Below are 24,896 nucleotides of genomic sequence, written 5' to 3' on the forward strand. Positions count from 1 at the left end.
CTGCAGCACAGCACACGGTGACACAACGAAATGTGCCCGTCACCATGACAGGTGCCAGCGGAGCAGTGTGTGGGGACGGTACTTCGCTCAGTGCCACCTGAGTGGCACCTTGGCGGGATTCGAACCGGCAACCTTCTGATTCCTTAACCGCTAGGCCACCACTGCCCCGTGTGATTTGGTGTGGAAAGGGTTTAACTTTACCACTGACCGAGGTTTAACTCGTTCTTAATGGTAATTAATGGATCTCTAATGGGAATGAACATGCCCCTGGAGCAGCGTGCTGGGGAACGACTCGGGAGAAGTAGGGGTGTGTTCGATAAAAACAAAAATGTCTTTTACGCCAAAAATGTCTTTATTTATTCCCTGATGTAAAATGGATTCGTATGTCCAAGCTGAAGCCAATCCGCAGATCTACGCGTCAACCGCGGAAGCTACGGCACCCCCGGTTCAAGCGATCACGTGACGTGACCTGCACTCTGGATCACGTGACGGCTCGGGGACAGCGTGACTTGCACAGGGTTTGTCGTGCGGTCGCAGCACTAGCTGCCTTCCCGGGGACACAATGGCTCCAAACACGAGGTGGGCGACTGCGCCGTGACAGTTTTTTTTTTTTTTTTAATAACGTTACTGTCGCGTGTGCTGTAGACGAACCCGCTGGCGTTTTGTTACGTGTCGTCTCATGTTTCTGGTGTTGTGTGCTGCGGGCCAGGCTGCTGCTGCTGCTGCTGCTGCTGTGTGTCGGGCTCCAGCCTGTCCGGTCCCGGCGATGCTCCAGCTTCTTCTGCCGCAGATCTCTCCGCGTCAGCAGCAGCCGGCGAGGACCCGACCCGGGAAAAGCCCTGTTCCTCACCCCATATGTGGAGGATGGACGGATAGAGGAGGGTGAGCGTTCTGCGTTGATGATGATGATGATGATGATGAAAGGCTTTTAAACCATTGTTTCTTGCTGCAGCCCGGAAGCTGAGTCTGGTGGAACCGCTACCTGGAGCAAACGTGAAGAGTTACTCGGGGTACCTGACCGTCAACAAAGCCTACAACAGCAACATGTTCTTCTGGTTCTTCCCTGCACAGGTACGGTCCACACATTAAGAGAAGAACCTGAACCTACTCGAACAGAAACTGAGCCGAGGTCATTTCTCGTGGTCATGTGACAATCACTCCCAGTGTCTCTGACTACGTGCTCCGATCATATACATCATGTAGTTTGGTTCTGCTGATGTCACTCAACAGGGATCTGCTGCTGCTGTACTTACAGCTTTTTCCCCAACCTCAGGGCGCGCAAGTGCCGCCATATGCAGGCATCAACTGATCACAGATCATCAATACTATTCACACCACCATCCTCACTGCTTTAATATAAGTAATGATTTGTGTTGTCCAGTCCAGACATGGTAGCAGGAAATTGCGGTTAATGAAACATCCTCATACACGTAGAGAGGAAATGTATCAGACTAAATTATTTTAGTTTTTTTTAAAAACAGTTGCACTTATTAAAGAAACAGTGGTGGCAGTGGTGGCCACTTAAGGAAGGGGACTCATAATCAAAAGGTTTGAATCCCGATCCGCCAAGGTGCCTGAGCGAAGCACCGTCCCCACACACTGCTCCCCGGGCGCCTTTCATGGCTGCCGACTGCTCACCAAGGGTGATTGCTTAAAGGCAGAGGACACGTTTAGTTGTGTCACCATGTGCTGTGCTGTATCTCACAATGACAATTCGCTTTCACTTCACACTAGTATGAACTATCTAGTGCTCCACCAGATGCGGGTTTGAGTTCATAATTATTTTAAACTTTTACAATGATTATTTATTGTTCTTTTTTTGTATTTTCTAAATGACCCTAAATGTATAATATGTGTTCTGATGTGCAAAAGCAACCATTCGGGGAAGTGACACTGAAAACAAATCGATTTCTGACTTTTATGATTTATTTATCTGAATTGGGGTAATTTTAAGGGATGAATATCTTGGTACTTGACGTGGACCTGTCTAAATCAGTGTCTTCACGGCTTTTCTTCATCCTCAGAATATGAAAATACTGCTAGATCTGTGTGTTTTTCAGGATACCTCAAAAATTGCAGATTCATGTCTGAACACATTGTATTTGATGTAATGTTCTCCACTGTTCCCTTTGTTGTCACTGTAACTTGTGGATCTGGGTGAGATTGGGCACCCAACTGTGTTTTGTAATTCTACAGGATTCTGTTCACTGATTCTGTTCATCTCATGGAAATCCTTGCACAGACATTTTATTTGTTGGTTTTTGTCTCTGTTGCCAAATTTTGTAATTCCTGTCGTAATTTTGTAATTTGGACTCAGTTAGATGTAGTTTTTTGTTCTAAACCCATTTTGTGCATTGTATTCAAAGTACCTCTTGAGGTTCTAGCTGAACTTTCTTCAGCGCTCTCTCTGTGTGTGACAGGTGAGGCCAGAAAGTGCTCCCGTGTTGCTGTGGCTCCAAGGTGGTCCAGGTGGGACCTCCATGTTTGGGCTGTTTGTTGAGCACGGACCGTATGTGGTGTACAAGAACATGACTGGTAAATTCCTTGGCTGTAGATTAAACAGAGACTGTGAGTTAACAGACCTTCAGTGTTACACTCAACAGGGCAGTCGTGGCCGAGCGGGTAAGGAAACGGCCCCGTAATCAGAAGGTTGCCAGTTCGAATCCCGATCTGCCAAGGTGCAACTTAGCAATGCACCATCCCCACACACTGCTCCCCGGGCGCCTGTCATGGGCTGCCCACTGCTCACCAAGGATGATGGTTAAAAGCAGAGGACACAGCACCATGTGCTGTGCTGCTGTGTATCACATGTGACAATCACTTCACTCTATTATTACTTTTTTGCTGTGCTGCATTGTTTCACTTTACTTTCAATTTCAATATGATGGTGGATAGTGAATTTTATACATTATGAGCTGACTGGATGCAGAACTCATTTGAATTTCCTTTTTCCCGTTGCAGTTGGGTTACGGGATTACCCATGGTCCTCCAGATATTCAGTGCTTTACATCGACAACCCAGTATGTTTACCTAATTTACTGTTTTAGCCAAAACATGACATGTGTGAAACATGCTCCACTTTTGAGTACACAAAACTATTTCTCATTTTGCCCACTGTGTGGAGTCATTCGGTCCTTTCTGATGTCCACTGAGCAAGATAAATCTTAGAATCAACAACCCTTTATCCATTTGACTATAATAAAACTTTTATATATTTAGAAAATTTCATTTCCCTGGATAACCATTAAATAAAGAAGTCAAATCTTTATCTCAGGTGGGCACTGGCTTCAGCTTCACTAACAATGACAAAGGCTTTGCCAAAAATCAAGACGATGTAGGTCGGGATCTGTACAGGTGAGATTTTATATATATAAAAACGTATATTTTCCTTTGGGTTTTTTGCTTGTTGTGTTTTTTAATATGTTTTTACTTGCCTCTTTACCCTCTAGTGCACTTCTCCAGTTCTTCCAGATCTTCACAGAGTTTCAGGGCAATGACTTCTACGCTACAGGAGAGGTGAGCAGGGATTGATATTCCTAATAGGTATTATATTATATATTTTCCGCATTTATTCATCTTTTACTGTTTCCAGTCATATGCAGGAAAGTATGTTCCAGCAATTGGATATTACATCCATAAGAACAACCCTTCGGCCAAACTGAAGATCAATTTCAAGGGAGTGGCCATTGGTGATGGACTGTGTGACCCAGAGATGGTTTGTATTGCTTATATAAAATTCTGTTACCCGGCTCCCAGAGCAGGAGCATAAATGTACCCGGTGTGACGTCCAGCAATTACCTACATTTAAACATATAGAATGAGGCAGCAGCCAAACAAATGTTTGCTTTTGGTATGCAACACCCCACCCACACCCCCACACTGCAGGAGGCACAACTGCTCTCTTTAAAGGGACAGGCTTCGGTCGCAGCCAATAAGAGGATACCAGCAATTAGGCCACCAAACTACACCTAAAAGAGACAACACAAGCATCAATAAATGCACATATATTTATATTTGTGGCATTTATCAGATGTCCTTATCAAGAGCAACTCACAATCAGTAGTTACAGGGACAGAATGCTGCAGGGGACACAATGGTAGTAAGTGGGGTTTGAGCCTGGGTCTGCTGGTTCATAGTGTCTTACCCACTAGGCTACTACCCCATACAAATGTAACACCACCTAGTAGCAGGTACTAATTTATAAAATGCCACAAATGGGATATTATTAAGAGAAAGAGGCTTTGTCTAAATATGTTGGATCCCATTTCAAGTTTGTGGGTGTAGCACTTTCATTTTTTGTATAATAATGAAACATTGTAGTGTAGAGTTGCTACACACAACTTCTCACACACTCTAATGTTCTCCGTATATTGTGGGGTTTTTTGTTGTTGTTGCTTGTGTGCACCTGATTCAGTCTTGATGCACATCTGTGTTTCTATGTCAGATGTTGGGAGGTTATGGAGACTTCCTCTACCAGACGGGGATGGTGGATGAGCTGCAGAAACAGTATGTGGATCAACAGACTGATTTGGGGGTACGCTACATCCAGCAGCAGAAATGGGTGGAGGCCTTTGAAGTAAGTATTTTTGCACAGTTTAACGAATCCCATCTGCCTTTTGTGTCTTTTTGATGTTGTTTTGGTACCCAGTCCACATTCAAAAAGTGTCCAAATTTTCTGCCTGGTCATTTTTTTTTTTAATGTGGTCTTACTGAATTTTAATCTCTTAAATCCTGTTCTCTCTGTATGTGTGCATGTGTGTGTGTGTTTGTGTGTGTTTGCGAATGACTAATGGATCATCTGCTATATGTCTCATTTGCAGGTGTTTGACAGCGTACTGAATGGTGACCTTTCACCTTACCCTTCCTTCTTCCAAAACGCTACAGGATGCACCAATTACTTTAATTACATGCAGTGTCAGGTACAAAACATTCCCTCCAGTGCACTGATGAGTGAAATTGATTTCGTTATTGAGTGCATGTAGTTCTAAGGGAAGTGTGCATTAGGGGACATCTGAACTGTCACAACATAAACAGATCCTACAAGGCCAGTTTTCTGACATCTTATATTGTTTGGATTTGGTGTTTCCTCAGGAACCTGCCGATCAGGAGTACTTTAGCCAGTTTGTGACAATGACAGAGGTTCGACGCGCTATCCATGTGGGCAACCTTACCTTCAACGATGGCTCCGAGGTAGAAAAGCACCTCCTGCAGGATGTAATGAAGAGCATCAAGCCATGGCTGGCTGTTCTCATGGATAATTACCGGGTGAGAGTGAATTTACCATGCAGAAAATTGTCACTGGATTCCAATCCAACTCCTGATAAATTGTGTAGAATGTAACCTTTAATAGTTAAAATAGTAAATACTTTTAAAATGGACTATTTGATGATCTATATGACAACAATTGACAGACAATGCCCCTACATTAGAACTTATTCACTCCATTATTCCTTGTTGTTGTTTTTTTCCCCTAAATTGACATTAAGATGGCACTTAAGGGACAGTCATACAGCCTGATTCTCCTTCTAACTCAGGTGCTGATCTATAGCGGTCAGCTCGACGTGATCGTGGCCGCCCCGCTGACTGAGCGCTTCCTACCCACTGTCAACTGGTCTGGAGCAGATGAGTACAAACGTGCTGAGCGCTTTCACTGGAAGGTCCAGCCCAGTGATGGGGAAATAGCCGGCTATGTACGACAGGTTGACGAGTTCTTCCAGGTGAGAGTTTGGATGCGTTGGTGTGTTTTCTGCACTTGTGCTGGGATTTATTCAATAAGTAAAACTTTTTACCCTCCCTTTACCTACTGCATTAGGTGATTGTACGAGGAGGAGGACACATACTGCCTTATGACCAGCCACAGAGGAGCTTTGATATGATTGACAGATTCCTTTCTACAAAGGGATTTTCAGTTAACTGACCTATGAACACCATAGCCGCTTATGTCCACTTCATATTTAATCATTTTTCAATTCCATCAGATAAATTATGTTCAGCCATACATTCAGTTTCAGTTAATGTACTGTACAAAAAAAATTTAATCAGACTGATTACTGAGTGGATGCACTGGACATATTGAATGAATTTTTTTTGTTGCAGGGATTATTAGTTTATTAAATAGAGCTGGTTTGTTTTTGATTGTACTTTGTTTTCAATAAAATAATTTTGTTTGTCATTGCGATCAAAACATTTTAGAAGCATAACAGCGTTTTGTGGCACTAATACATAAGTGTTACACACACAAACACTTTGTAGCATGCAAGCAACATAAAAGTGCAGACACCTCATTTAAATAATTCATGCAGATGTAGTTTTTACCCAATATGATGGTAATCGTCCAATTAAAAGTGTCTGCGAAATCTTGAATCGTTATACAAGGCTTATAGCTGTGGGCACAATGGAGTAATTCAGGATTTAAGAACATTAGGGATCCTATACCTGACAGGCATATTAAGCATTGAGGTCAAGGGCAGACAATCTTGTACATGTTAGGGTGCAAGTGTGTGCACATTTGTGTTGCTGTGAGAAGAATTTAGAGGATGAGCTATTGCCCAATGTCATACAAAGCAACAAAAAAGCATTCAAAAAGTTACATGTTTCTTGTTAGTAGGAAGCCATTAATGAACTGCACTACTTTGTAGAATGTTTTTATAAAGCAATAATTCTCAATTCTCAAATGTGCCATAGAGGCACATTTGTATGTCCCTTAATGTTGATGTAGAATTATTTGGTTTTGTAGTTTTGTAGTTGTAGTTTTACATACAGTACAGGCCAAAAGTTTGGACACATCTTCTCATTCAATGTGTTTTCTTTATTTTCATGTCCATTTGCATTGGAAGATTCTCACTGAAGGCATCAAAACTATGAATGAACACATGTGGAGTTATGTACTTAACAAAAAAAGGTGAAATAACTGAAAACATGTTTTATATTCTAGTTTCTTCAAAATAGCCGCCATTTGCTCTGATTACTGCTTTGTACACTCTTGGCATTCTCTCAATGAGCTTCAAGAGGTCGTCACCTGAAATGGTTTTCCAACAGTCTTGAAGGAGTTCCCAGAGGTGTTTAGCACTTGTTGGTCCCTGTGCCATCACTCTGCGGTCCAGCTCACCCCAAACCATCTCGATTGGGTTCAAGTCCGGTGACAGTAAAGGCCAGGTCTCAATCATAGTTTGAAACCTGTTCAATTATAGTTTTGATGCCTTCAGTGAAAATCTGCCAATGTAAATGGTCATGAAAACAGAAAACACATTGAATGAGAAGGTGTGTCCAAACTTTTGGCCTGTTATATTTTGTTGTCTATATGTTGTAGTTCTATAATTGTACACTAGAGGTCGTAATGTAACGTGTGTAAGTTATTCTTACTAAGCATAGGCACTGCATTTTAAATATTCTTTCTAATTCGTTAAATAATGAATTTACTTAAATGTTAGTCAAAACACATCATGACTTTTAAGCATGAAATCAACATGCTATTATAATTAAACATTCTCATTTAAATGTCATGTTTTCAGGTCTCATATGAATCAAAGCTTATCTCTGATTATACAATGCATATATGATGCAAAAATGCATTTGATGGGAGAATTGTTAAAGAAGAAATGCTTTATTTTCATACTGTAATATAGCTGCAATGATATTTCACATCTGTACATTAGCATAATCAAAAAACAAACACAAGAACTTTCAAGGCATTAATAAACATATAAAATGTACAAAGTTATGTGGGCATGAATGAATTTGTTAAGTAAAATAAATGATGGACATTGATTTAAGCACAGACGTGAACATACATTTGAAGACAAGAAGGGCTATGCAAATATTATTTACAAACATGTGCCAAACATTAACTCCTTTCAAAAAGAAAGGTGGTTGCATGTACAAGGTTACAGAAATGAATGAGATTCTATACAATATTTATAGTTTTATTGTTCAAATGATACATTTATTTATATATTTTATTACTCAACTCATTGTCGCTCTCCCTTGCACTCATAGATGCACACACATTCTCTGCCCATAGTCTCTTGCACACGCAGCACAAATGTTCATTCCCTCTGTCTCATGTACCTTCCTATTTTCAAAGACATAATAAAAAAATATCAAGCAGTAGAAATAAAATAGTTTTTTTTTGACTGAACATGAACTATTAATTCCAGTTGAATATGTTTAGTTGTATCTGTGAATACACAAGAACTGTTTGTCATTGCAAACCCATCCACAGACCTGAAAGGTCATACAGGAAATATCATTCAACAGGACTTTTATTTTGTAAGTTCTTTGACCTTGCTACTTCAAAGAAGCCTCTGGCTTCTGTTTAAATGATTAGAGTGCAGTCACACTGAACCCGCACTGAGATGACAACAAAACAGTCATCAGCCTCTTTTAGAAAAGAAAGAAAAAACACAAGCGCAATGCTTCCAGTTCACCTAAATGCTGTCCGTTTAGTTTCACAGTGAGAAAGAAACCTGCTCATTAGTCTTGCAGTTCATAACAACCCTCACATCGGGACATGCAACGTTCCTTTAAAGCTTATCAGTGCCTCTCATTCCCAGAAGGACGAAAAAGCAAGTCTTTTCAACATGCATATTCCCGATCTGTCCATCTCTGTTGGGACCAATCCGTGTGGAGTCAGTCTGTATTCACAACTTCTTGGCTAAACAACCGCTCTGCAGCCGCTGTACCTTCTATATCTTTACAGAGAGTCAGGAACCTTTTTTGTTTGCTGGTGTGGGAAAATGGGGCACATTGCTGAGATTTCAAAATATGGCTATTTTAACCCTCTGATGTTACAGAGGTCAAAGTGCATAGACGGCTACACAATTTCCACCTACCCATGTGGAGGATCTTTTTGCATGTTCGCGATCATAAAAACACAGTGCTACGAGGAAAAGCGTGGGAATCAATATGTTCCAACCTTTTAAGGGCACAGAATTCCGCTGGTAATGCAACATAAAAAGACAAAACACGGCTTAACAGCTGAAGAAGGCCTTGTGTTGCCTGTGTGTGTGAATATCACACTTTGATATGACAACACTCATCAGCAAATACACACACACTTAAACACCTACACACACCCTTTTTCATCCAATAATGGGTTCGTGGGAAAGAAATGTGATGAGGCATTTGAAAAATCCACCGAAAACAAGAGAACGGGACTGAGAAAACTCAGTCAATCCTACCAGAAATTGTCAAACTACAATATCTGATTGGTGTTTGTAATATAGAACTTAAATATATATTCATATATAAATACCTGACTGTACTGTGTTTAGCAGTACTGCTATCTAAGTTTGGTTTATATTGTGGCATTGAGATCTGGGGCTGTATGTTGATGCAACCTGATTCTAGGCTCACTCAAGGTGCCAAATGAAACTATGCAGATGCAAATATTGAGTCAGGTACTGAAACAAAAAAAAATGGACATGGTTAAGGAAAGTCAGAGTCAGACGTTTTTGTTATGTAGATTTTTGATAGAACACAGTGAAGGTTTTGCTAATATTCAAGGTATTGACTCCGAGAATGAACACTGAAACACTTTCACCATTTTAACCCCACAAAATGCATGGATATACGGGATATAGATGTCATTCCAACTAACATTCTTCTAAACACAGAAAAGTCCAGGCACAATGTGAGCATAGTTTAGAGCTGTCAGTACAATAAAATACCGAATGAAAACCAAGCACCATGGTCAACATTCCCCTGAAACTGCTAGTTTAAGAATTAACAGAGAGCTCAATTAGATCAAGCCACTTATCCAAGATACTCCTGAGAAGCTTGACTGAATTGGGCCCTTTGACAGGCAATTTGTCAACAGGAGTTGCTCTTATTGATTTAACCTCTGGCAGTCTGTAAGCCACTGTGGACGGGCCCATGGTCCTCCACTCTTGAAGTTCTGTGGTACATCGATATAACATAGCGGGCATAACTGGGTTTCATTTTGGAATGTCGTCTATTGGAATAGGACTGCTTCCTGCCCAAAGGGACAGGAGGTCCTGCTAAGATTGTTTATCTGGGAACTGTTTTGCCAAGTGTAGTTATTTAGCTTATTTACCAAGAGCCAATAAAGGCTGACCCCAACACTGAAGTCTTAAATCCAGCCTAGATCAGACCTTGCAGCAGCACATTCAAATGTTGGTCCTCAGAGAGCCAAGCTGCTCACTCCTCACCTACAAATTAAAATGAGAATTGTCTAGATTGAAATGCAACACAGAAAGTGTATGCAACAGGGCAATTTGAGACACAATAGTTCCATGTCAGGAGTGGGAAACTGGCTGTTAATGCATTCAACCTGAGGCTCCTGAAAGTCCCAGCACCACCAGTGCAGAGTAACATGGCTTTAGTTCAGGGCTCTTTAAAATCACGGGCCATGAGGTGAAGATCCTTGTATTAGATCTGCCAAGTTACTCAACAAGGATCAGCATTTTCCAAAAATTTGTATAGGATTTAAGACAAAAATGTTCCTGGGCCAACAGCTACAGAACGGTGCTGCTTTAGAGGGGTCCTCTGTGGGGGCTTCTAATGACCCAATTTCGGCTCAGTAAAAACAAGAGGCCGCATTTAATGTAAAGCACAGCCTGCAAACTCAATAAATACATGGACTTTTGGCTTTTTTAAGGTTTGAGATGGTGATTGAGTTAGAGATAAAGGTCACATCAATGGTAAATCCTCTGCACTGACCATAGATAGACAGGCAGTAGTGAACTCACTGAGCTAAGAACACTGGGCAAAGGTGCATTTAAGGTCCTTGTGAAAGGTAAGGTCCTTTCTCTGAAAGCCAAATGAAAAAAGACAATGAAAAAAAAAACAACAACTAAATCTTACAGAAGCCTTCTAGAAAAACACATACTGTATAAAGAACCACCTTTCAGGCACAGGGGTCTCTCTGTTGGTTGATCTAGGTGGGTGGTGAGGATGAGAAAGTCTCTAAAGTGTGTTCTGATGGTGAATGGGATGAGGAGCTGGTGGCTTCAGTCTCTAGTGGATGGGGTTGATGTCTACACGGTGGTTGGGGGTGTTGCTGGAGGTGGTGATGGTGTTGTGCTGGATGACCTGCTGCTGTTGTTGCTGCCCCACTGAACCTGGACTGCCCACAGGACTGTTCTCTGGACCTGAAGGAGACAGAAACAGAAAATGTATCTTTTGAATACGCTCAAGAGAAAATGCTATATGGAGATGAAAGCTACCCAGGGCCCGTGAATCCATGGAAAAATCCATAAACTGATTATTAGCACTAATAAGTGAACAGAAATGTCCTTACACATTTGTTTCCCTCATGTAGTCAGTTACCTGACTCCCTCTAATCAGTTCACAACTGGACTGTGGGTCACACATAATTAAGCATCTCTTCACACGAGAGAAAGCATGTGCTTGGTAATGATGTTCCCATACAGTAGGTGGCGCTCTACTCAAGCACTCTTACATCAACATGCTAAATATGAGAATAGCTTTCAGATGTCAGCTGGACATACTGTTGGGGAAGGAGCTGAAGTACCAGTCCGTCTCTCCGTCCTCATAATATATTTGGAGAGAAATGCTGAGGACAGTCAGATCATCTGCCCTCTCTCATTCTTGTATATATGTATTGATTAATCTATTCATTAAATTACCCAGGATTTAATTGAGTCACATTATTTTTTTTGTTTTTTGCCACGGTACACAGTTTAGAAAAAAATTGAGTAAAGTAAAGTGATTGTCATTGTGAAACACTGCATCATAGCACATGGTGCACAAAATGAAATGTGTCCTCTGCATTTAACCGATCACCTTAGTGGGCAGCAGTGAAAGGCACCCCGCGAGCAGTCTTGCATCTCAGTGGCACCTCATTGACACCTTGGCGGTTTGGGATTCAAACCCACAACCTTCCGATTACGGATTCGCTTCGCTAGGTTATCACTGCCACTATTATAACATATAATTTATATGTTATGATGAAAATAACATCTATGATTCAGCCCACTCCAAACCATAAATTAAATTTGATGGTTGTCTAATGAGTAATGACAAAAAGTAATACAGTCACAAAGCTTAAATTCCATAATGTAAATGGAATCACCTAGTTAAAACACTTCAGGTCAGTTTTATTCAATCAATCAATCAATCAATCAACTTCTTACAATATACATTTGCATAGTACATTTGCCATTAATTAAACCTAGTCCCAGATTAAACTAATTTAATGGAGTATTGTCCTGCATGAAAATCATGTTTTTCTTGAAGGATGCAGACTTCTTCCTGTACCACTGCTTGAAGAAGGTGTCTTCCAGAAACTGGCAGTAGGACTGGGAGTTGAGCTTGACTCCATCCTCAACCCGAAAAGGCCCCACAAACCTTGCTGGGGTCTGAGACTGGAGCTCTCTGCCCTTTACCAATCCAGCCACGGGACTCACTCTCATTTCATCAGTCCATAAAACCTTAGAAAAATCTTGAGATATTTCTTGGCCCAGTCTTGACCTTTCAGCTTGTGTGTCTTGTTCAGTGGTGGTCGTCTTTCAGCCTTTCTTACCTTGGCCATGTCTCTGAGTATTGCACACCTTGTGCTTTTGGGCACTCCAGTGATGTTGCAGCTCTGAAATATGGCCAAACTGATCTGAACAGGAAATGGACTAATGCTAACGCTATTTATTTTAATGTAAGTTTAAAGCAAAATGTTTTATGGCATGGACACCAATTAAATGTATAAAGAGATAATCACACTATGATTTATCCTCACCAAGCACGTCGGATTCTTTTTACAATAGTGTATTGTCACCACAGCGTAAGGCAGCATCATTTAATATTTCCATCTTCCCAGGCTGAATTCCTAATAAAACTGTCTGTCAGGGGACTGGAAATGAACATTTCTGACACTGGGGAGAGGCCTGTTAAATGCCTGTAAATGTCAGTAGTATCCATGTCAAAATGTAAGTCTCCTGTATGACTGATGCTGTGTCTGTCTAAATCCTTGTGTGCAGTGTGTTTATGTATGTGTATACATATATTTAAAAGTAAATCTGAGTTTATGAGTTTGAGAGAGACTCACTGAGGTAACCCTGTGACTCTTTCTGCATGGCGGTGATGGGACAGTCTTTATGGGTCAACAGGAGCTGTTTGAGCTGTGTCACCTCGTTCTTCAGCATGGTGACCTCATTCTGTAACACAACACAACACGTATCACTAAAAGTCCCCAAAATGAGTGATATTGTTTTGTTTTGTCTCCCCTGAACATTATTTATGCTGCTTGTGACTTTATCATGTTGTAACCCTATAATTTTTGGAGACCCTTATATGAATACCAATTATCAAACATTTACCGTCCTTTAAACATAAGTCCTGACAACATGATACAAATTATGAGTGGCTGATTGAAAATGTGAGTGTGAATGAATACAGTGGAAACCAAAGGGTTGTGGTCAGAAATCCTTAGTCATTTTGCTGAGAAGATGTCAGCTTCTCAGAATGGTTTCAGCCACCTCACTGTTTGGAGAACTCAACGCACTTCAGCCAGACAAGTCCGATTAGTCAGATGATCTGTACCTGCAGTTGCATGTTGGTTTGTGTGAGCTCCTCGGCCTTCTTCTCCAGCGACATCACCCACACCTTCCTCTTCTGTCTGCACCGCGTGGCCGCTGCTCGGTTTCGCTCCAGAAACTTTCGCCTCCGCTCGTCGGGGTCCTCGTCCACCACCCGCCTGCGCCGTCCGCCAGTAGGGGGTGGAGACTGCAGTGTTTGCGTCGGCTGCATCTGCTGCGCCGCTGGGGACAACTGCAACAGCGTAACATCAAACAAAACTTCATGTAAACAAGTGGCCTTGTGACGGGCAAATTTGAGACACTGGCATGCCACCAAACTCACTACAGCCCCGCCATCTTTTTTTAATTGCCATCCCAGTACCCCACCCAACCAGAGGCCAGTCCTGGCTGTTATTAGTCCCCACAATCAGACCTCACATTTTGCCTCAATAACCTTATATACCCCCACCTTGCACCCTGGCAGTAGTAAGTCAACCATTATTTACTGATTCTGCCAACACTGAGAGGTGTCAGGGCACAGTTTTCCACTCAGCCCCAAAAGTCTGACAAACCGACACAGAAAGGGGTGTGCCCCTAAATGCTGGGAGGAGAAAATCTTTTAATTTTTTTACAGAATTCTGGCTGGTGTCCCTGAAAATGCAGACTTCTGATTGTAGAAAGCTTTGGGAAAAGCTGAGGAAAATAAAAGCGCCTTTGATGGCTGTGAGTATACAGCCCTTCTGTTTAGTTTCACAACACTTTATGAGCAGAAACTATGAATCATATAGACATGGACACGGGCTAAGAAGGCACACAGCGCTGTGACCCAACCATGGCTGTCTTCAGCACAGGACCGTAGCCTGACCAGCTCTTTTGAAAAATGAGACAATATTTGTCTTTCTATTTCGCCTGTGCTTTAATGTATCCACAGAAGTGGTTGCAGAAAATGTAATTAAAATCAAATGGAAAAAAAAACTTAACATAAAGTGTCCCCATTTCTGCAGTTCATGTTGACTCAACTTTAAATATGAATATAGAGTGTGAATGGCTGTACAGTATGTAAATGTAGTTATAAACCCCTTGCATTCCCTGACGTCAATCATCTCCTTGACAAATATAATACACCCAGTTGCACTAACGCTGTGAGGAGACCGATGAAGACCTTCATATTTCCTAAATATCTGCCAAATGTGCTGGGGAAAGGGCCCAATCTACCTGCAATTTACAGGCATTAAATAATTTGCTGCTAACATCATGGTAACAGATACGTCATGACTCTCTTTTGGAATTTACACCTAAATGGTTCAGAGGACCTACAAAATGATCACCTCAGTGCATCGTATCTTGAGATTCTACACTCATGGTTTGTTTCTTCTGATGTAGTTCAGTGTATTCAGTGCACTAAAGCTGCACAGTATGTACCTGTACCTGCGAGGAGTGCAGCCCATGGTGTGGTGAGGTCTGGTGGCCGTGGGCAGGGTGCATGTGGGCTGGGTGGGAGTTGTGGTGGCCGTGGCTTTGCGGATGGTGGTGCGGGCTCTGGCTGTGGCCGTGATGTGGATGGTGGGCGTGGTGTTGGTAGCCATGTGGAGGTTGGGCCTGCATGTGTTGCTGGTGAGGGTGGGAATGCAGGGAATGGTGGCCGACCTGCTCCTGCCGCGATGACATCATCTCCATCATGTGACCCATGGTGTTCATATTACCGTTGGCGATGGCTCCTGGGTGATGGGCCAGTGCTGCCTTCAGTCTCTGTGTGGGGAGAGGACAAGTTATCACTCAGGCTACTTATATGGCAGAATCACAATGACTTCATAGAGGTCAGAGGCCTTTACAGTCACACTGGCAGTAAAAGTGGCAAAGACAGGAGTAGGAGTTGTTTATTCAGTATGCACAAGGTGACAAATTCTGATCTGGCCCACTTTCATCGCTAGAAATCAGAGCTTGCTGGTCAGATGTGGCTTTTAAATCCAACAGATGAGTACTTGGAATGACTACAGGCAACTATAGGCACAAACACAGATAAAACTTTTTTTCATGCGGCTAGTCCAGCAGTATCCAGCTGCTAGTGTCTGCCACAATTTCAGTCTTGTCTCTGCCCTGTTAGTTCTTATCTTTCGTTTTCTTTACTATTCATACCTGTTTTCAGCCAGTTGCACACTTATGTGTCATTTAATTGAAATTTTGGTTTTTAAGTGAAAAGTGAAAAGGAAGTCATTATCATTGTGATACACAGCACAGCACACGGTGACACAACAAAATGTGTCGTCTGCTTTTAACCGTCACCCTTGGTGAACAGTAGGCAGACATGACAGGCAGTGTGTGGGGACGGTGCTTCGCCCAGTGGTACCTCAGTGGTACCTTGGCGGATCGGGACTCGAACCATCAACCTTCTGATTACGGGGCTGCTTCCTTAACCACTAGGCCATCCAACTTATTTTGGCTCCTTTTTATTCCTTTTACATTTTTTATATACATATAATTAAACCCCTTCCACAATCCCTTGTTTGCATCATCTGACTAGTGCTCACAATGTACAGAACACTGCTAAATAATCTGATAAATATGCATGAATAGAAATGTTTCTTGTGCATTCTCTGGCCACATTGAGTAGTTAATATGAATTTGTAAAGCTTGCAGGAATTAAAAGCTCCAGTCCTTAAATCAGTAAAATAGGTTAAATACAGAAATGCTAAGACAGGACATTTCTCTCTCTCTCTCTCTCTCACACATCTCTCCATGTTCTTGTCATCACTTTCTCTGTGTGGCTGTGGCGAAGGCCCTTGCAGACTGGGCCCGGGGCCCGCTCTGGCCTCCTCTGTGTTTGTCCTCCCTGCGGCCCTGTTTGGTTAACCCTTGTGGTCTACTTAAGACTCAGCTGTGCCGGTGTCGGCAAGCAGCTCAAGCTTTGCGACCCAGGAGACGGGTCCTCAAAATGCTCCTGTGTTTCTGCTGTTTACCTGCTCCCAGCGAGATGTTTTTCTGGGCATTTCTGTTAGACGAGTCCGGAAGGAAATAAAAAAAAGAAGCCGGTGTTGCCACAGCATCACCAGCCGCTGTGGGCAGGTTTGATCTGCCGACAACAAATGGAACAAATACAAGAAAATGTCTGCACCAATATGTCTTTTTAAACCCACACTAAGTACTCTCTCCAGCAAGGAGCGTGAATCTGGATGCCAGAACCTGGTGACTGCAGACAGGGCAGTAACTTAAATTCAGACAAACCTAAAAAAATATATACATTGCAACAACTTCTGATATGTTAAGAGAACAAAATAAACAAAACAAAATGAGTGTGAATCGGTCAGGTTTTCCTTGTCATCCCTTTGGTCTCTTTATGTATTTCTCTCTCTTGCTCCCTACTTTCATCTGCTGGTCTCACAGTCACTTTCAGTCAGTGCAGGCCTCCATATCTTGACATTTACAGGTCTGGTCTCTCTCTCTCTCTCTCTTCAGTCTCTTTCCCTTTCTTCCTTCTACCTTTATTAATATTATTATTAAAAATTATGTCCTTCTTCAATACCTCCTCTCCTTAACATCTCCACTGAAACTTTGTCCCCCTTGATTGGGATCCAAAAGAGTAGTTTCAGCAAAGAGCTGTTCTACAAAATACATGACGCAAAATGATCTGTATTCATTCCAAAGGAAGAGCAACAGCCATTAATGCTCAAAAAGACAAACCAACTCCTAGATCCCTCCTGTCCTATCACTGGTTACAGTAAATACAGTAAGTCTGCACAATACATTATTAAAATCAATAAATCATTTGTGTATCTCCTCATCAGCTATTATGTCACATGACTCAAATCATGCTCCAGTCAGAACAGTGTATTCACTGAATTGCTTCATGAACCTATTATTGCCAGGTAACAGAGCAAAAACGCAAAAACGCCATCAGACCACTCTTCATAAAAATACTTCCCAGCACACCACTCCACCGGCTCCACTAAGTCACGTTCCTCCACCTACCCATGTAAGTCTCACCAAACTCCTCCACCTACCCCAGGAAAAAAATCCTTCACAAGCTTCCATCCACGATGACAAGCTGCAGACGCTGCCTTGCGCAAATCGCCCCAGACGTTAATTTCCCTTAACCCAGCCAAGCAGCCACTCCCAGGCCAGGACTGCCAGGCCTCTTCTCCCTCACAGCCGAGGGAGAAGCAGTTACCAGGCGCATCAGCGTCCCGGTGGGTGGCTGAAGCTTGAGTCTACCGCTGTGTGCACCACTACTAACTTCCATTTCCTACTGGTGCCGTAAATCAGAACAAAGACTGCATTGTAAACATTGGTTGAGAATCTTGTGCAATCACAGTGAATAAATACACTTTGAGTATGAGTGCGTAACTGGTATCTAAAACTGATAATTGACACCAAGGCAGTCCTGGGCTAGCCAGGTGCTGCCAGTCAGAGGCACACAAGTTTTTAACCAGGCATGGGTGATTAGAACCCTTTATATGCGGGTTTCCTCTTTTACTCTCTGTCCCAGCATTGACGTGGATGCACCTTTCCTAAACAGGTCCTGACGCTTTGGCACATGCTACCTGGGTTTTGTGTTTTTGCCATTGTGCTGGTTTCCTTTCTGTTACAATATATAAGTTTAATAAATAAATAAACATTTGCGCCTCCTTTGTTTCACCATGTGGTATGGCAATAATGAATAAATCAGAGTAGAAAGGATAAAAAAAAAAAAAAACGTATGTGACTGGAGTCACTGTGTTTGCAGGACTCATCTCGCATGAATCTCTGAGCTTTTGTCAGTGCCCTCCACCATGCCTTAATTAAACCAACACAAATAGCCCCAACCCAATTAGCTCCGTGTGTAGAAAGCACTACATTAGCTAATGCAGAACTGGGGAGCTAGCTACTGATGATCTGAACAGAAGATAACCTCATGTATTAGACCACCCCCCTTTGCCATGGCAAATGTATGAGGCAACAACGTTTTGTAGATAAATCCTGTTTTAAACTTATTTTTCTTGAAAATAATGGTGATGAGGTGCCACTTAAATGGACTTAAATGGAATATATTTCATTAATCTGTCACAGTTTGTCACATTAAGTTACAGTAAGTTATACGTTTTGTGGCAGTTTAGTGTGTTTTAATGATTTGCCTACAGGTATTATATATTATTTTTGTTAGATTTTGTTAGATTCTTGCTTTCTATCAAGGAAGAAACCTTCATTGAAATTATAGTAAATTATCTTTTTTCGCCTCTATTTTAAGCTTTTAGAAAAACTGTTAGTTATTAGAAACAGTCAACATCACGACTGCTCCTTTTTAAGAGTTGTACAAGTTGCTTCTCTGTAGATGTGAGAGAAGAAGCCCAGTGATGCTGTACTGCTTACTCAGGGAAGGAGTGACGTTGCTTCTGCTTTGTATGTGTAGCCACAGAGCTGTAACTCTTAGAAACACATTCACTGCTGACAAAGCAGAAATGATTTCTGTCTTTTCAAGTGGGTTTATTTTTTAATATCTAAGGTATAATTTGTTGCAGTTGGAACTTTACTTAAAACAGATTCTGCACACAGTTGGAATCAGTGAATGCTGGGGCCCATCATCACACATCTGCCTACTTTTACTGTGCTCGTGGGTCACAGGGAACAGGGACTCGCTCTGATATGGCGGCCTGTCAATCATCATCCCCTCGGCCTCACACCACCCCCACCAGCTCAGCACTGAGGACTCGCCAGCAGCTGTGCTGTGCTGCTTTTCGCTTCCATTTACAACTCGGTCCCTGCAACCCTGTCTATCCCACACAGCCATCCACAAGCATCTCAGAGGCTCCAGCTCCTTTCTTCTGGTTCTGCTCAATCTGGGGCAGCTCAGTGAAACCTGCGGTGCTGTGATCTACAGCCTCTGTGAGCAGGAACTGCAGAAAATGACCCAACCGTGCAGGCTAACGGCATAACGTGTCGACTCCATCTGGAGGCCCACTAATGTGCTAAAGTGCAGCTGAGCCGAGACAGGGCCCTTCTGGGACCAGTGGTGGGGGGGCTGGGGTATCCTGGCTCTCAGCCAAACCAGCATTGAGTAGCGTGGGGCGGGTTGGTGGGGGGCGACCGGTCTGGTCATCTATTTCTCTCTCAGCAAAGCATCCAGCAGGTAGTCCAATACACTGGTTTTATTAATGAGATGAGAAATATAAGACAATATAAGAACAGCAAAGGGAGAGCGAACCGCCTGAGTGAAAAGCTGTGAAAGGCTCTGTTTGACTCTTTGAGGTTTCCCCCTCATTCTTTCTCTTTGCTGTGTTGTTATGCGTAGGTCAAGGTCAAGTCAAACCTGGAAAAGCTCTAAACCTGCTGTCAGTTCATTCTCTACATGCAGTCTGCACTCTTTGATGTGGTTTTGCCGGACGTTTTTTCAGATGCAGCCAAATTTGGATGATCTGTAAAGTTGTCATAAAACTGTTGTTGTATAGACATGGCAGCAGTTACTTTGTTAAACCAAAGGCACAAGCGTAAGATTTTAAGTTACACCAATTTGTTGGTGTTTGCATTTAAGTTCATAACAGCTTGAATAATAACTGATGGCCTTGTCAGTAATGTGTGAAGCATTCATGTCAATAAAGCCAATGCTGACAGTGAGAGACAAAAAAGAGAGAGAAAAGGAAGGAGGAGAAAGGGGGAGGAGCGGGGGGGGGGGGGGGGCAGCTGCATGCCATCCTGTGAGAGGAAAAGGTCCAAACGTTAAACAAAAACGACCTGTTACAGGCATAAATGCTGCAGAGCCTGTGGCGGTTGTGAACAAGAAGACACGACACAGTGATACACAGAACATTCAATAAAAAGTACTGCATGCTTGTTAATGAAAAACATATTCATGATATAATACAACTCTGCATTGAACACTTAGATTTTTAAGTAGACCCAAGAAAAGAATATACAGAAAGAACGCACCTCTCACCGCTCTATTGGCTGAAACCCTTCGTCAAAGCAGCGCAGCCCTCAGCCACAGCCGTTCCGCCTTAACATTCTGCCTGTCGTCATCCGACACTGCGCCAACCAGCACGGCCCCAAAACTCACTCCGTGCGCTGACATAAACAAGCACTTTTCCCAGGTGTACACATGTCAGGCCTTAAACCGCTGGACTGGGATCAGGTTCATGGTCTCCCTTTCAAGTGGTTAAGGGTAGAAGTGGACTGAGGACAGCTGGTCCCAGATCAGACGTGTGGAAAGACTCTTGCCCAACCGCCGTCATCAAGCCAGGTAAATGCATCTAAACAGCTGTTTGTGCAGCGCAGGCTTTGCCCATCATGGAGGCTTTTAACTACCACCTGCATTAACCTCTAATGACAGCTTCGTTTCTCCACCGGCAACGCAGAAGCAGCGGTAAACAGTGATTAGAGCCAAACACGGCTGTTAAGTCAGTGGGTTAATGCCACAGAGAAGCAGATTCATTAAAGTAGTTTGCACCAAAACACCATGCATATATCTTCAAATCTGGGTGGAAAAAATAAGAAGGACATTTCGAGCGTATTCCACATCTTTCTCAACAACTGACATACAGTATGGAGTGTCAAACACAACATAAAACTCATGCTCTGTAAGTAAAAATGTCCACATTATAGGGTGCTTTTGGATGATGTAGTATTGGGAGAGATGGCCTTTCTCTCAGTAGCTCTGTTTGTCTTGGTGGTAAAAGCTTTGTCCGTCTCACTTTATCTGTAATGTCTGACCCTTCGCTCTTACCGTCCCCATTCTGACCCCTGTTACTGAACACCTGCACTTACTCAGGCATGGTGCTGGCAGCTAATTGCACATTAATGATATTTATTAATTGCAGTTTCCTCCCCGACACTTGGCTCTGAGTAATGAGGGTGAGAGAGCTTGAGGGTGCATCCTAACAACACTTATGAAGTGATGACCTCATATCTATAAACCGAGGGGGAGAGAGTCCTCGATTCCACAAAACTGGAGGATGAATGAATCAAAAAGAATGAGATCACATGGGAAGTGCGTGTCTTGGTATGTGTGTGTGTGTGTGTGTGTATGTCACCTCATTTATGAATCTGAGACACTGTGGAGCCTCAGTTATTCAGGGTTCTCAACACTTTCATGACTTGCCAATAACACTCTGCATTCTTCCAACTCCTCCAGTGGAGAAGACTAACTTTGCTTTTTTTTAAGTCTGTGCAGACTATTCACTGACTATACACATATCATTAACACCATCCACTTAATATTGAGTTGGTCACTAAAGCAGAGCTGACCTGTCTAGGCATGGACTCCACTACACCTCTAAATGTATTCTGTGATATGTGGTACCAAGCTGTCAGTAGCCGATCCTTTAAATCCTTTAAGTCCTCAATGTGAGCCATGGATCTTTTTTTCCAGCACATCCCCCATGTTTGAATGGACTGAGATCTAGAGATCTGAATGGCAAGTAAACACCTCAAACCATTACTGCAGTGTTGCAGGGCACATTAACTGGTTGAAAGATGGCACTGCATCAAGGAATGCCGTTATCAAGAAGTGGGGTGCCGGGTCATCATCAACGTATCAAGGTAACATTCAAATGAACGCTGGACCCAATGTTTCCCAGCAAATCAATGCCTAAAGCATTAAGTGACACACATAATCATGGCCATCCACATGATGTAAAAGTAAATGTCATACATCATGGTGGCCACCACCACCACCTATTGCACTAGGCACCAAGTCATCTGTGACCATGCAGCCCCATACCTAACAAACTGTGATATATTCTGTGTTTTGACACCTTTCCATGAAATAAAGCTTTAAATGTAGTTCTTCTGCTGGATCAGACAACACGGGCCAGTCTCTTCTCCCCAGATCCATCAAGAAGCCATACGTCACTCAGAATTCACAATTTCCTCAGATCTGCTTGACCTTTTATTTTTTGCTTCAAACACAACAATCTGGATGACAAAATCTGAATGACTTGCTGCCTAATACACCCCATCTACTGCCAGTTCCACTGTAACCAGAGAATCATTGACATTAAATTCACCTGTCAGTGGTGTTAATGTTATGGCTGATTGGTGTAGGCGCATCAATGTTTTTAAATGTGGGTCACCAGCAAGTTTGTAAAACCGTAAACTTGAAACAGGTTTTTGCCATTTTGCATTGCATGTAGAATCTGTGTGTCTGCTAATGTACTATATACATAATTGCATTATAAATCAGAGCAGTAATTTAGCCGCCATTGAGGGCTGTTGATCGCTGTCTCCTGGGATGCAGGATATGCAAGATGCCCATCTGCTGCCTGGGGTAAGCGCTCTTTCCCCTCACCGCTCTCTGTCTCTTGGTTTCCATAATGCTCAAGGCAGACTCAGAGACGGCCCTCACTCATCCCATTCATCAGCTTTTGACCCAAAACGGCAGGACATCTACCCAGCACATCACTTCAAACCCCCAAATTAGCTGAGGTTCAGATCCTCCCAGCAGGGATGCAAGCAATTTAAGCAGTCACTTCCTTTACATGCTCAGAGAAATTATTCCTGAGGAAAAATCCCTAAATAATCACTTCCAGACTGAATTCTACCATGTGATATTAACATCACTTGCAGAAAAGTGATGTTTAATTGGTGGTCTTGGTTTATTTCATACTAGGTTGCTTAATCAATTTGCACTATATGACACAAATAATTGTACAATTGACAAAAGTACTAGCATGTACTTACATTTTGCAATATAAATGTGCAAATCCTTTATATACCACTGTATCTGAGATCACATCAGTGCATACAGAACTGAAAACCAGTTGTGTGACCCTCAAAAACAGGAAGCTGCTCACAGGCAAAGGGTTTCTGTTTTGATGAGGAACATTGTGGGGAATTGCACAGAGGTGGACATGGAAGTGGCTTTTTCTGTGGTCGTGGTGTCTGATCGGGTGTGGTGGTCCACGGGGGGGGGGGGGGGGGGGGTGTAGCTAGTGTACCCAAGGCTGACCTGATGGAGACCCAAAGCATTCAGGACTCATGAACCATACACAAATGGGCTGGACTCACAAACATCACTCCCGGTGCTCTAGCAAAACAACAGGCAGAGATGCAAAGATAAACCTCCACTCTCCCACCCATCAGCCCTTCAGCACCATCCCAAAACATGCAGCTGCAACATTGAAGGCCTGAAGGTAGGATGATATCCAAAACAGACACATAAATTGCTAATGAATGATCCCGCTATATACTGTCACGGCCAAACGTTTTGTAAATGGCACAAATACTGGTTTTCACAAAGTTTACTGGTTCCATTTTTTCATAACAGCCCTGCCTCAAAAGGACCTGCTGAGATCATTTCAGTGGTCCTCTCATTAACACCAGTGAGAGTGTTGACGAGCACAAGGCTGGTGATCGTTCTGTCATGCAGGTTGAGTTAAATTAGCATGCTGGATGCTTGAAGATGGTGATGCATGAAATCAGTGTTTTTTCAGGGCTTCACAGGCAAGAATATTGCTGCTACTAAGACTGCATCTAAATCAAGGATCGTCTCCAAAAGATGATTCAGCTGCAGGATCGGGGTGCCACCAGTGCAGAGCTTGCTCAGGAATGGCAGTAGGCAGGTGTGAGGGCGAAGACTTTTGGAGGATGGCCTGGTGTCACCAATGGCAGCAAAGAAGCCACTTCTCTCCAAGAAAAACATCAAGGACAGACTGATATTCTGCAAAATGTACAGGAATTGGACAGCTGAGGACTGGGGTAAAATCATTTTCTCTGATGAAGCCCCTTTCCGATTGTTTGGGGCATCTGGAAAAATGATGGTCCGGAGAAGAAAAGTTGAGCATTACCATCGGTTCTGGCTCGTGCCAACAGTAAAGCATCCTGAGACCATTCATCTGTGGGGCTCCTTCTCATCCAAGGGAGTGGGTTCTCTCACAGTTTGGCCTCAGAACACACCCATGAATAAAGAATGGCACGAAAACATCCTCCAACAGCAACTTCTCCCAATCATCCAAAACCAGTTTGGTGAAGAACAATGCCTTTTTGAGCATGATGGAGCACCGTGCCATAAGGCCAAAGTGATAACTCAGTGGCTCGGGGAACAAAACATCAAAACTTTGGGTCCATGGCAAGGAAACTCCCCAGAACTTAATCCAATTGAGAACTTGTGGTCAATCCTCAAGAGGTGTGTGGACAAACAAAAAACCCACAAATTCCGACAAACTTCAAACACTGATTTGGCCCAGAAGTTGATAGACAGCATGTCACAGCAAATTGCAGAGGTCTTGAAAAAAAGGCCAAACACTGCAAATATCAACTCTTTAGGTGAACTTAATGTAATTATCATTAAAAACATTTGAAACCTATAAAATGCTTGTAATTATACTTCAATACACCACAGAACTGACAAAAAGATCTAAAGATCTGTATTTACAAACTTTTCAACATAATGAGGAGGCAGTGTGTAAATCCACAACCACAGAAATGGAGCAGATTGGAGGT

At 42.7% G+C, this 24,896-nt stretch overlaps 2 protein-coding genes across 5 annotated transcripts in view; one reads left to right on the forward strand and one right to left on the reverse strand.

Moving 5' to 3' along the window:
• Nucleotides 1-465: 465 nt before the first annotated feature.
• cpvl (carboxypeptidase vitellogenic like) lies at nucleotides 466-6,172 on the forward strand. Its single transcript, XM_028980685.1, has 13 exons — nucleotides 466-579; nucleotides 710-882; nucleotides 953-1,071; nucleotides 2,421-2,535; nucleotides 2,962-3,020; nucleotides 3,275-3,354; nucleotides 3,450-3,516; nucleotides 3,593-3,715; nucleotides 4,445-4,576; nucleotides 4,821-4,919; nucleotides 5,092-5,265; nucleotides 5,535-5,717; nucleotides 5,813-6,172. The coding sequence occupies exons 1-13, from the start codon at nucleotides 563-565 to the stop codon at nucleotides 5,915-5,917; spliced, it is 1,446 nt and encodes a 481-aa protein (XP_028836518.1). The 5' UTR covers nucleotides 466-562; the 3' UTR covers nucleotides 5,918-6,172.
• A 1,447-nt stretch (nucleotides 6,173-7,619) lies between these two features.
• Nucleotides 7,620-24,896, reverse strand: part of creb5b (cAMP responsive element binding protein 5b) — a 48,842-nt gene continuing 31,565 nt past the window's right edge. For 2 of the 4 annotated variants that reach the window (XM_028979647.1, XM_028979646.1), the window contains exons 8-11: nucleotides 14,913-15,239; nucleotides 13,516-13,743; nucleotides 13,022-13,130; nucleotides 7,620-11,111 (exon numbers count right to left, since the gene is read on the reverse strand). In XM_028979647.1, the coding sequence (XP_028835480.1) occupies nucleotides 10,978-11,111; nucleotides 13,022-13,130; nucleotides 13,516-13,743; nucleotides 14,913-15,239 (798 nt within the window). In that variant the 3' untranslated portion in view covers nucleotides 7,620-10,977. The remainder of the gene's footprint in view (nucleotides 11,112-13,021; nucleotides 13,131-13,515; nucleotides 13,744-14,912; nucleotides 15,240-24,896) is intronic. The other 2 variants (XM_028979649.1, XM_028979648.1) reach the window with 2 other exon arrangements.

The sequence above is a fragment of the Denticeps clupeoides genome, chromosome 5 (assembly GCF_900700375.1).
Source record: "Denticeps clupeoides chromosome 5, fDenClu1.1, whole genome shotgun sequence".
In the NCBI taxonomy this organism is placed as follows: Eukaryota; Metazoa; Chordata; class Actinopteri; order Clupeiformes; family Denticipitidae; genus Denticeps; species Denticeps clupeoides.